The 12295-nt window shown below is 52.8% G+C and overlaps 1 protein-coding gene across 10 annotated transcripts in view; it reads right to left on the bottom strand.

The window, feature by feature from the left end:
• Window positions 1-11647, bottom strand: part of MAP2K5 (mitogen-activated protein kinase kinase 5) — a 272187-nt gene extending 260540 nt beyond the window's left edge. For 6 of the 10 annotated variants that reach the window (XM_062206196.1, XM_062206198.1, XM_062206199.1 and 3 more), the window contains exons 1-2: window positions 11198-11645; window positions 3282-3330 (exon numbers count right to left, since the gene is read on the bottom strand). In XM_062206196.1, the coding sequence (XP_062062180.1) occupies window positions 3282-3330; window positions 11198-11332 (184 nt within the window). In that variant the 5' untranslated portion in view covers window positions 11333-11645. Of the gene's footprint in view, window positions 1-3281; window positions 3331-11197 lie in introns of all 10 variants that reach the window. The other 4 variants (XM_062206200.1, XM_062206203.1, XM_062206201.1 and 1 more) reach the window with 3 other exon arrangements.
• Window positions 11648-12295: the final 648 nt, after the last annotated feature.

Raw genomic sequence — 12295 nt, 5'->3', positions numbered from 1 at the left:
GGTCCCTGCCACCCGCATGGGAGACCCAGATGAAATTCCTGGCTCCGTTGTAGCCATCTGAGGAGTAAACCAGCAGATGGAAGATCTCTCTCTCTCTCTCTCTCTCTCTCTCTCTCTCTCTCTGTCTCCTCCTCTCTCTGTCACTCTGTTTTCCAAATAAATAAATGAATCTCTTTTTAAAAAATCAACAGTGGGGCTGGCGCTGTGGTGCAGTGGGTTAAAGCCCCAATCTGCAGTGCCAGCATCCCATATGTGTACCAGTTCGAGTCCCAGCTGCTCCACTTCCCATCCAGCAGGGAGCTGGATTTGGAAGAAGATCCTGGCTCCTAAGTTCAGATCGGCTCAGCTCTGGCTGTTGCAGCCATTTGGGGAGTGAAACAGTCCATGGAAGACATCTCTCTCTCTCTATGTATGTACCTCTCTCTGTAACTCTTTCTCTCATTTTTTTTTTATAGATTTATTTTACTTGAAAGTCAGAGTTACACATAGAGAGAAGGAGATGCAGAGAGAGAGAGAGAGAGAGAGAGAGAGAGAGAGAGGTCTTCCATCCGCTGGTTCACTCCCCAAGCGACTGCAATGGCCAGAACTCCACTGATCTGAAGGCAGGACGCAGGAGCTTCTTCTGGGTCTCCCATGTGGGTGCAGGGGCCCAAGGACTTGGGCCATCCTCCTCTGCTATCCTAGGCCATAGCAGAGAGCTGGATCGGAAGTGGAACAGCCAGGTCTGGAACTGGTGCCCATATGGGATGCTGGCACAGCAGGCGTCGGCTTTACTCGCTACGCTACAGCGCCAGCTCCAACTCTGTATTTCAAATAAATAAAATAAATCTTTAAAAAAAAATGGCATAACCCGGGCAACGGTCCTAGCACAGCATGTGGCAACAGGCAATGCTCCGAACTATCAGACTACCTGCGAAAGGCCTGCCATCCCCAAGGAGTTACTGTGAAAGGCACCTGAATACAACCTGCAAAACTAATGTGTATTTCAGATAAATGTGCTAGTTTCCAATAGAGTCCTGCGTGATTGTGAAAAACTAATTATATTATGAGTCTTACTTAGAGTAGCTTTTAAAAACAAGTAATGTTTGTTGAAAATAAACAACAGGAAAATTTGCAGGTTGGGCCTCCCTCATCTGAAATCTGAAATGCCCCCAAATCTAAAACCTCCTGAGTGTCAGCGCTCAAGAAGTTTCAGTTTTGAAGCATTTCAGATTTCAGATTTTTGGATCAGGGATGATCAACAGGTAAAGTCTATGCAAATACTCCAAAATCTAAAATCCTCCAAATCCTGCACCAGCGTCTGGTCCCAAGTGTTTCAGATAAGAGGAACTCCACCCACATGTAGAATAAAACGTGTGCTCATTCACTTATCACCGACCAATACCCCCAGCCCCCAAGTCCACCTTCTATAGAGGGAGACAGCCGGAGGCACAATGAGGGCACTCTTAAGATCTGCCTCCACACACACACACACACACACGCCTCTCAATACAGCCAGGGGTCAGATTTATTTATAAATGGTATCACACCACGAACATTAGGTCAACAACATCTTGTCAACACCTCTCCATATCGATGCGTAACATCGTTGACTCATTCTCTTCAGCTGCTATCTACTGCTCCGGATTATGACCAAGTCATGGATTTATTAATCCACTACACTCACATGGAGTTTACCTCTAACTTGTTGCTATTAAAAGTAACCCCACAGGCTGGTGCCGCGGCTCACTAGGCTAATCCTCCGCCTTGCGGCGCCGGCACACCAGGTTCTAGTCCCGGTTGGGGCACCGGATTCTGTCCCGGTTGCTCCTCTTCCTGTACAGCTCTCTGCTGTGGCCCGGGAGTGCAGTGGAGGATGGCCCAGGTCCTTGGGCCCTGCACCCACATGGGAGACCAGGATAAGCACCTGGCTCCTGGCTTCGGATCAGTGCGGTGCACCACGCCGACCGCAGCAGCCATTGGGGGGTGAACCAACAGCAAAGGAAGACCCTTCTCTCTGTCTCTCTCTCTCACTGTCCACTCTGCCTGTCAAAAAAAAAAAAAAGCAACCCCACAAACAGCACCTCGCGTGGAGGGTGTTCAACCCCTGTGCAGCCATTTCTGGTGGGTCTGCTGAGTCAAAGGCCGTGCATGTTTTACACACTGGTGAGTGCTGCCAATGGTCCTCCGAAGAGGATGTCCCCACTGTCCTCTGTCAGGCATCATCTTCTTAAAAACCAGGAACAAAAAGTTTACTACCAGGACCGGCACAGTGACGCAGCAGGTTAAAGCTCCAGCCTGCAGTGCTGGCATCCCATATGGGAGCCAGTTGGAGTCCTGGCTGCTCCACTTCCAAACCAGCTCCCTGCTAATGTGCCTGGGAAAGCGGCAGAGGACAGCCCAGGTCCTTGGACCTCTGCAGCCAGGTGGGAGACCTGGAGGAAGCTCCTGGCTCCTGGCTTCGGCCTCGCCCAGCCCCGGCCATTGCGGCCATTTGAAGAGTGGACCAGCAGATGGAAGATCTCTGTGTGTCTCTACCTCTCTCTGTAACTCTTTCAAATAAATTAAAAAAAAAAAAAAGTTAACTACCAGGTGGGAAAAACTGCACATTTTTCTACAATGAAAAGTGGCCCTCATCTTCAATAAAGGATGGAAACCCAGTTCCAAGCCCTTATTTTATCCTTCTTAGAATTCGAATCTCTATGCCACTAATGAAATTCACATCTTAACATTTCTCAGACCATGACTTCCCTTGCAATGGCCTGTTCACATTAAAAACCAGTCTTCTAGAACATTCCAGTCCTGTCTCTGAGCCAACTGGGGGACACAGGAGAAGGACTCAAGACCTAAAATGTCCCTGTTATTGGCTAGTAGTCTTACCAAGCCCCACTAAAATAGAATTATCCCACGCAATGCTTACACAAAAGCTCTGCTCTGTTTCACGCTTTCGAGAAACAAAGGATTAAAATCTCTTAATCAATAATCATTGGCCTACAGGTAGTTTACACGTTTCATTTTGTCCTGCAATATTATTATAACGATGAGCAAGAGCAGATAAAGGTCATGTTGGTAATTAAAGCTATATTGTAGAAATATGCTCACCCAAGATATGATTAAATAAGAAAATATTACTCAGTTCAGTATCATCATTAAACTTGCATTAATTTATAAATATTTAAATGGACCATATGATGATCATAAATAATCTGTTTTTGTCAGTTTCTAAAGTAACACGACCCATAAACCCCTTGAAAAATGACTGCAGAGGCAACCAGTCAAGAACGTGTACAAGCCAGACTTACATTCAAACGCTGTAGTTGTTGCTTCCGGCAGAACCTGGCCTATCACATCCTAAACAAAGAAAGAATAAAGACACACAATTAGCCACCTTCCTTACTGCTCACATGTGGCAAGTCCTAGAGGAAATATGAGTACCTGGGAAAGATTTTTGAAAAGTTGGCATCAACTGTAAAAATGTAAGCTCGTAATCACAGGGAGCCCAACAATGCAAACCCCAGAGTTTAAATCTCTAGCCCAGGAAGAAAAACCTCTAGGGAACCTTTCCTGCCCTGTGTTGGTAATACTCGTACAGAGTATCAATAACACAAGCTCTCACTCTCCATTTACCAGCACCTGTACGTACACTGCTGTGTATTTACCAGGAAAGCCTGGTTTCTCCCACGGGAGGCTGCGGAACACACTGCAGGGGGAAGGGAAAGGAGCCTGGGAGTCTGGGCTCGGGCTCTACCTCAGCCCTGCACTCTGCACACTGCAGGCACTGGACAGGGGAGGTGCACGATGCGTGACTGCAACACCAGGCTGGTAGCAGCTGAACCCGCGTTTCCATGATGGCGACGTGAACATTTGATGCCACGCTTCCTGCAATCAGTTCTTAGCAACCTTCACTCTTAAGCAACGGCGAACATTTAAATGACACTGAAATAAACTGCCCTACAAAATTCTAAAGTATGTACAATCTGATATCAATGTTTAAGCAAATCTATGAAGTAGAAAAGTAGTCTGTCTCGACAGCTTCACTGATGAGGCCCAGAGCACCCAAAGCTGGGGAAAGCAATACCGCCCCCAACACACACACACACACACACACACCCCATTATGCCCAGTCCAACCCAAATGGCCTGCAAACCTCATTTCTCTCCAGGAGCTCTCCCGGGCTGCGCCAGTACTGGCAGCAGGCAGCTGGCTGACAAAGCCGCGCGCGCAGTCCTTCTCAGCAGGGAGCCCACAGCCCTTCCAGGCGGGTACTTAGCAGAGTGTGGGCTGTAACTTCCTTCTAAAGGCAATTCTCTAGAAGCTTCCTCTGCTGCAGTGCCAATCTGCGTAATAGTCTTGCCTCTACTGTGCTTTTTTCTCCCCCGAAATAAATCTGTGCAGATAAAATTGATCAAAGAAAGAGAACTACCTTAGGCAGCCCTCCCTCATGAGAACAGAAAAGGGATCACTTTCTCCGGCTCCAGTCTGAGCAAAAGAAACCAACTTTCTGACCCAGTATCTGCAAAAAGACTTCAGCTACACAAAATTCTCTCGGGACCAGTGCTGTGACATAGTGGGCTAAAGCTACCGTCTGCAGTGCTGGTGGCGCCAGTTCGAGACCCGGCTGCTCCACTTCCGATCCAGTCTGCTATGGCCTGGGAAAGCAGTGGAAGATGGCCCAAGGACACCCATGTGGGCGACCTGGAAGAAGCCCCTGGCTCCTGGCTTCAGATATGCGCAGCTCTGGCCACTGTGGCCATCTGGGGAGTGAACCAGCAGATGGAAGACCTCTCTCTCTCTCTCTCTCTGACTTTCAAATAAATAAGTAAATCTTAAAAAAAAAATTCTCTCACCACACTCAGAGGTAGAGCCTTGACTGACAGCGAACTGTAGTGAGGACAGAATCTGATACACAGGGAGTCCAGGGTGCACGTGAGACTCTGGAGCCAAATTCAGTGATGTGGCCAGGCTGCACACCAGCTGTGCCTCTCACTGGCTGAGTACCTCAGTTTCCTTATGTGTAAAATGGGATCACAATGGTACCTCCCTTGTAGGACTAAATGAGCTAGTATTTACAAAGTGCTTAGAAGAGTGTCCAACCCATGGCCAGTGCTACCTTACTATCTGTTAAACACATAAAGCACATCACTGATCACTGGAACACTGCAAGACTTACTCTGTGGCCTCTTGATTCCAGCACCCAACACTCAATGGAGGAGGGTCATTCACTCACAGCACAGGTAAATCCCACATGCACAGCATTAGCAAACTAACGACTTGGGACCCTTCTGCTTTTGAACGCCAAATAGCAAATGTTTGGCAAATGTGCAGTGCTAGGCCAAAGCCAGGAGCCAGGAGCTTCATCCTGTCCTCCAAGGTGAGTGGCAGGAGCCCAAGCACTCAGGCCACCATCTGCTGCTTTCCCAGGCAGGTTAGCAGAGAGCTGGATCAGAAGTGGAGCAGCCGGAACTTGAATCAGTGTTGCAGATGGGGGCTTAACCCACCATGCCACATGCCTGCCCGGTTGCTTAATTTTCAAACTTTTTACCCTTTTGTCAGAGTCATAGCCCCACTTTCTTAGCTTTTTAAGATTTGTTAAATCAGGGTGGCCTGCTGTGTCCACATGGTTCTCTCCAACAAGTCTGCTTTGTTCTCTTCTTCCCCCAGATCAGATGCAGTATGTAGGGCGCCTTGTTTGTTCTGATGGACAGAGCATGCCCCGTGGGGGTTCCTGCTGGGTATGGGGCATTTGCTGTTTGGAGCTTCTTCCGGGTCTCCCATGTGGGCGCAGGGGCCCAAGGCCAACCTCCACTGCTTTCCTAGGTGCAGCTGGATCACAAGTGGAGTAGCCAGGACTTGAACCAGCGCCCATATGGGATGCCGGCACTGCAGGTGGCAGTTTTACCTTCTATGCCACAGTGCCAGCCCTCTCCTGGTCATTTTTAAGCAGTGTGCACTTTAATGATTTTATGTATATGTTGCGCATTTTAACTGACTTACATATTTTCAAGTGACTTTTTCTCCTATTGTCAAAAACACAACATTCTATGTAACCTAGAGGCTCCAAAAGAAAACCTAAGTTTACACATCTTGATGGTGACCGTTTCTTGATCCTTTATCTTCTTCTTTTCAATAAATCAGACAAATATCAGGTGGAACAGAAATATAATGCAGCTTCTACAACATGCCAGGAGCATGAAGATGATAGAGTGGAGGCCTTGACTTTAGGAAGTTCAGAATCTGGCTCCAGAGGTGGAGACTAATAACATCAGGCACTTACAGTATGATAAAAGACAAACGAAAGGGGCCGGCACTGTGGCCCAGCAGGTAAAGCCACTGCCTGCAATGCCGGCATCCCATATGGACACCGGTTCGAGTCCCAGCTACTCCTCTTCCAATCCAGCGCTCTGCTGTGGCCTAGGAAAGCAGAAGATGGCCCAAGTGCTTGTGCCCCTGCACCCACATGGGAGACCTGGAAGAAGCTCCTGACTCCTGGCTTTGGATTGGCCCAGCTCCAGCTGCTTCAGCCAACTGGGGAGTGAACCAGCGGATGGAAGACCTCTCTCTCTCTCTTTCTCCCTATCTCTGCCTCTCCTTCTCTCTCTGTGTAATTGTGACTTTCAAGTAAAATAAATAAATCTTTAAAAGAGAGAGAGACAAACGAAAGACACAGAAAGCAAACAGTTTGTGCTAAGTCAGGATGAAGGGAAAAAAAACAAAAGCAACAAAACCACTGGCTCCGTTCAGACAGAAATGTCCCAGGGGAGGGAAATGTGAGATGGGACTTGCAGACCGAGGGTTACACACAGCAGGCAGGAGGGGGCTGGGTGCTGTTCTCCCCCAGCACGCACGAATCCTCCCTCCTGCACAGTCTTCCCAGAACTGGGCGCTCGGTTTTCAGGAAAAAGGACGCACACAGACAACTGACACACAGACACAACACACAATCCAATGCCTGGCTCACCACAGCCAGAGGGCAGCTCTTCAGATCAAAGACAAGGCTCGAAGAAGCCAAGCAACTTGCCAGGGTCTCCCAGCCACCTGACGGGGTGGTGACAGGAGGTCGCAAGCACTGGCATGGGGGTCCAGGACACACAGTCACACTTCACTGTTGCACCACAACCTGCTCTGGCTGCTGGGCCAGTCTGTCAGGCACTAACCTGCGTGGCTTTGGCAAAGCATGGTGCCCCTCTCATCTGGAAACTGGGATGGGGGAGTCAGAAGACAGGCCGTTAGATGAGACGGGTACTTCTAGGTTTCACGGGCTTAAAGTGTAAGGTTATAAGCCAAATCTATTATCATATCTGTTGGAGTTTTTCGGTTGGTTTTGTTTGTCTTTTCTTGATGAAGAGGGAGGTGAAGCTGGAGACCAGCTCACAGGAATCCACAGACCCAGGCTTGCTGCTGTGCAAGGCCTGCGATCGCCGTCAGGGGACACTAGGCTGTAGCACAGCCCCCACTGCCACAAATCCTCCCTCACGCCCTCCTGACAAGGTGTGTTCTGCCTGGGCTGACCTGAGCATGGCACTCTGGAGGGGCCACGTGCAGCTGGGAGCTCCCATGAGGCAGGAGAGCCAGGCCGGATCCCTCGGGCTGTGACAGCTTACTCCACGCTGGAGCAGCCCAAGTGCTTTCCCGCCGTGGGCTCGGGTGGTCCTCAGAACTCTACGTGGTGGGCAGCGCTTGCATCCCCCGCCCTCCCCGCTTCTTCACAGATGAAGACGCTGAAACATAAAAGGCACAAGGCCTTGCCACGTAAACCCAGCCGGCTTGGCTCCAGAGTGCGCAGTCGGAAACGCTGCCCTACCCTTCCTAAAATAACAATATCTTCTGTTGTTTCCAATGAGGAAAGGGAGAGGAAGCTCACCGAAGACACGATCTCAAGCTTCACCCATCTTTGAGACAGGTGTCAGCATCCCTGGTCTACAAATAAGGAAACCGGCTCAGGAGGTGGGCTGATTCGCCTGCTCAGTGGAACAGCTTGCAATGAAGCCCAAGCTCCTGACTCAAAGCCTAACGTTCAAGGCAGGCCTCTGGCTGGGCAGTGAAGCTGCTGGGTGAGACGCCCACATCCCATCTCGGAGTGCCCGAGTTCAATGTCAACCTCTACCTCCGGACCCCAGCTTCCTGCTCATGCAGACTGTGGAAGGCAGCAGCCACAGCTCACACAGACAGGTCCCTGCCACCCCTCTGGGAGACCCATACTGAATTCCCCACCCCCAGCCTCAACCTGGTCTAGCCCCAGCTGATGTTGGCATTAAGGGAGGACACCAGTAGATAAAAGCTCTCTGTATCTCAAATAAAAAATGTTTTTTAATTAAAAAAGAAAAAACTGCCAGTGCTGTGGCGCAGCGGCTTAACACCCTGGCTTGAAGCACCAGCATCCCATATGGTGGCAAATTCAAGACCCGGCTGCTCCTCTTCTGATCCAGCTCTCTGCTGTGGCCTGGAAAAGCAGTAGAAGATGGCCCAAGTCCTTGGGCCCCTGTGCCCGCATGGGAGACCTGGAAGAAGCTCCTGGCTCCTGGCTTCAGATCGTTGCAGCTCTGGCCATTATGGCCAACTGGGGAGTGAACTATTGGATGGAAGACCTCTCTTTTCTCTCTCTCTCTGCCTCTTCTCTCTCTGTGTAACTCTGACTTTCAAATAAAATAAATAACTAAATCTTTAAAAAAAAAAAAAAAACCTAATACTCTGTCCATCGATCCATAATTGCATGCACTCTCTCAAAGATGTCACATCAAACAAACAGCTCAGTATCCTAGAAGCGACACAAAGAGGAGAAACAGATGGCAACGCAGTGCCCTGTGACACCCGCATCCCACAGCAGAGTGCCAGTTAAGGCACAGAGGCTACACTGCACCCAGGAAGGCAGCAGAAGATGTGGGCCTCTGTATGGGAAACCAAGATGGAGTTCCAGGCTGCTGGCTTTGGCCTGGTCCACACTTGGCTGTTGCTGCCATTTGAGAAGTGAACCAGCAGATGGAAGATATTTCTCTCTTTCTCTCTCTTTCTGCCTTTCAAATAAACAAATAAATCTTTAAAAAAAGAAAAAAAGAGAGAGAGATATCCAATTCTTTCAGCAGTTCACTAGTGGACGAGACATAAAGATAATCAGGATTAAACACGTGCTCTGCAGGGGTGAGCCCTGGAAGCTGGGGGAACTCTGCAAAGTTTGGCTTGGAAGGGCAGGTGGACACTGGCTAGCTGAGGAAAGGGACAGTGTGCAGACAGCCTGGGACCTGGGAGAACGGAAGGCCGATTCCCAGGAAGCTCCTGGGACTGTGGTGGGAGATGAAGCTGGTGTTAGGCCGGCAAGAGCCTCGCAGATGGGCCCGGATTCCCATGCTCGGGAGCCTGGGCCTGACTGTGAGGGGACATCTGTGTGCACGACAGCGTGCAGAGAACTTTGGGTGCAGAGAAAGACGGCGCTCGGTGCATGCGGCTGGAGGCTGCTGGCTGGCCGGCTTCAGCGTCTACACTCCTGGCACAGGGACATGAAAACCTACAGGGCCTGGTGGTCAGTCACGTGCCCAGAACTGAACTTCTTGAAATTTTCAAATCAAACTTTGACTGCATCACCAAATCACATCATCAAATTTCCCTCTCCCGAGACTCTGCCTCCCAGGGCCCCTCTCATCTTGCAGGCCGGTTCTGCTCTAGATCTGCTTCCTGAGTCAGGATCAGGGCCCCTGGCAGTAAGGAAGCCCCTGGTGAAAATCCCCGGCAAAAAGGAAATCACCGAGAGGGGAAAGCCCCTGGCCAGCGGTAGTCTGCCACAGGCCTGCATCTCCCAGGCTGTCACCCCCAAGGCAGCAGCAGGCAGCTCCGAGCAGGCCTACCGCCCGCTGCCCCCACCCAGTGTCTTATTTTAAATAAATTTCCCTCTGCTCAGCCCTGTGTTCCTCTGCTCTGAGAATTCTCACCGCCTGTGACGTCAGCCCCATCAATCGGTTCCTTCCTGTGAACCCACCTGCCTCTTGGTATGTCAGTGTACTCCGTACATGACACAGGCACAGGGCACCCTGTCACTCTCAAATGAACACCAGAAAAATGAGCAGTGGCAGTGTGATAAGGGAAAGAAAAAAATGGGGGGTATAGGGGAGTCGTCAAGAATCCACGGAAAATGTGAATGGGAAAAACTGCACGAGGGCTGGTGCTGAGGCGTAGCGAGCGGGTAAAGCCGCCGCCTGTAGTGCCAGGATCCCATATGGGCACCGGTTCGAGTCCCAGCTGCTCCACTTCTGATCCAGCTCTCTGCTATAGCCTGGGAAAACAGTAGAAGATGGCCCAAATCCTTGGGCCCCTGCACCCAAGGGGGAGACCCAGAAGAAGCTTCTGGCTCCTGGTTTGTAATTGGTGCAGCTCCAGCTGTAGCAGCCATCTGGGGAGTGAACCAGCAGATAGAAGACCTCTCTCTCTCTCTCTCTACCTCTCTGTAACTCTGCCTGTCAAATATATAAATAAATCTAAAAAACAAACAAACAAACAAACATGGATTTCTAAAACTTTTTTGTGCCCAAAGAAACTTACCTTTTCGTTCCACTTTTCCACGAGTTTTGTGAAGCAGCCTTGGGGCTGTGTACAAGTAAGGAAATAGGGGTCCTGGTACTGAGTCTCACTCAAGACCCGCTCTGCTTTGGCGGAATCTTTTCATCTCAGCAACTATGTGCAAAAAGGATCCGACCAGGCCACTGACAAGGTTGCAGATCCCATGCTCCTGGTGCCCCCCACCTGAGCGTCCTGATGGTGCTAGGACCCACCTTTTCCCTCCAGTTTAACATTTCCAGAACTGGGCTGTGTCCCCCACTTCCCCTCCATGGATGGCATGTCACAGTTTACTAGGCAGCACTGTTTTCCTCACTGGTCACTTGGAGACTGTCTTACGATGCGGTACAGATGATGGTGTCCCAGGTGTGTTCTAACAAGCTAGGCTGGAAGTGCCCAAGTTTTCAGGACTCAGCATAAACACACGGCTGGCCTCAGGCCACGGACCGGAGAGGAACTTCTCCATCCCACCCAGGGCAGGCTGGGAGCTGTCTGAGGGCAGGGGTCCGGCCTCATTCATCCACTTCCCTGAGATCACGCGTGGCCACCAGGCTGCAGTCCACGCAGCAAGGCAATGCCACGACTGCCGCCCCACGAGGCCACCAGCGGGCCAGGGGGCGGGCTCCCCCGGTTCCTGGGCTCCCTCGCTGGGATCCGCACCACGCACCCCACTCACCAGCACGTCCCTGAAGAGCAGCTGCGGCCCCGAGTGCACCGTCCAGTCCACCGCGCCACTGTTGGGGATCTTGATGCGAATCACCAGCACCTGGCTCTCCATGACATGGACGGGGCCAAGGGCCAGCCACAGCATTCCAGGTTCACGGGGCTCACATCCCGGGGTGGGGGCGGGTTCCCACGGGGCCCCGGTCAGGCTGGGGGTGAGGGGAGGGCCCAGGGGGCGGCCGGCGAGGTGAGGGGGCCGGGGAGGCCGGGCCCGGCCTGTGTGGGGCTGGAGGGGTCCCCCGGCGAGGGCGCCACTGGGGAGCCGCCGGGCGTCGGACGGTTCTGGAGTTGGCAAACGGGGCAAACCGGGGCCGGGGCGCGCCCTGCCTTCGTGCGGTAGAGCAAGGACGCGCCGCGGGGGAGATGCAGCGGCAGGTGCCCGCGGCCGGCGAGGGCAGGGTCCGCGGCTGCCGGACTCGGGCTGGCCCTACTAGGCAGGAGCCCCCCGGGGCCGCCAGACCCCAAGGCGGCCGGGGCCGGGGTGGCGGTGGCGGCGCCGCGGGACGCTCGGGGGCCGAGTCCTCTGCCCCACCTGGAGTCAGAGGGCGCGGCGCACGCGGGCTCAGCCCCGGCCGCCCGAGGCCGCACGTCCCGGCGGCGGCGGCGGCGGGAGGAGGAAGGCGGCGGCGAGGGCACTTTTACTCCGGAACCAAAACGCGCGGCGCCGGAACCCCGGGAGCCGCCGAGCGGGACCCGCCTCCCGCGGCGCCATGTTGGAAGAGGGCAGCGCCGGGCAGAGCCGCCTCCCCCGGCCGCGTCGCGCTGCCCGGCCCGGGCCGGCGGCTCCCGAGGAGCGAGCGCGCGGGGTGCGGGGGTGGAGAAGCCGGCGAGGGGCTGGCCCCTGGGGCCCGCGAGGCCATCGTCGCCCAGCCCCGCCGCGGTGACCGGGGGACGGACCCCGGGGAGCGGGAAGCGGGGGTGAAGACGTCGAACACGCGAGAAGCTTCCAGCTGACCTAGAGCCGGAGTTGACCAAAAAACGGCTTCCAGGCCTGGGATTGCGCGAAGACGGGACCGCGGCTCTCGCTCACCCCTCGGCTGCCCAGGCGCGC

The sequence above is a fragment of the Lepus europaeus genome, chromosome 11 (genome assembly GCF_033115175.1).
Source record: "Lepus europaeus isolate LE1 chromosome 11, mLepTim1.pri, whole genome shotgun sequence".
NCBI classification, from domain to species: domain Eukaryota; kingdom Metazoa; phylum Chordata; class Mammalia; order Lagomorpha; family Leporidae; genus Lepus; species Lepus europaeus.
This window is presented reverse-complemented; position numbering and strand designations above follow the sequence as displayed.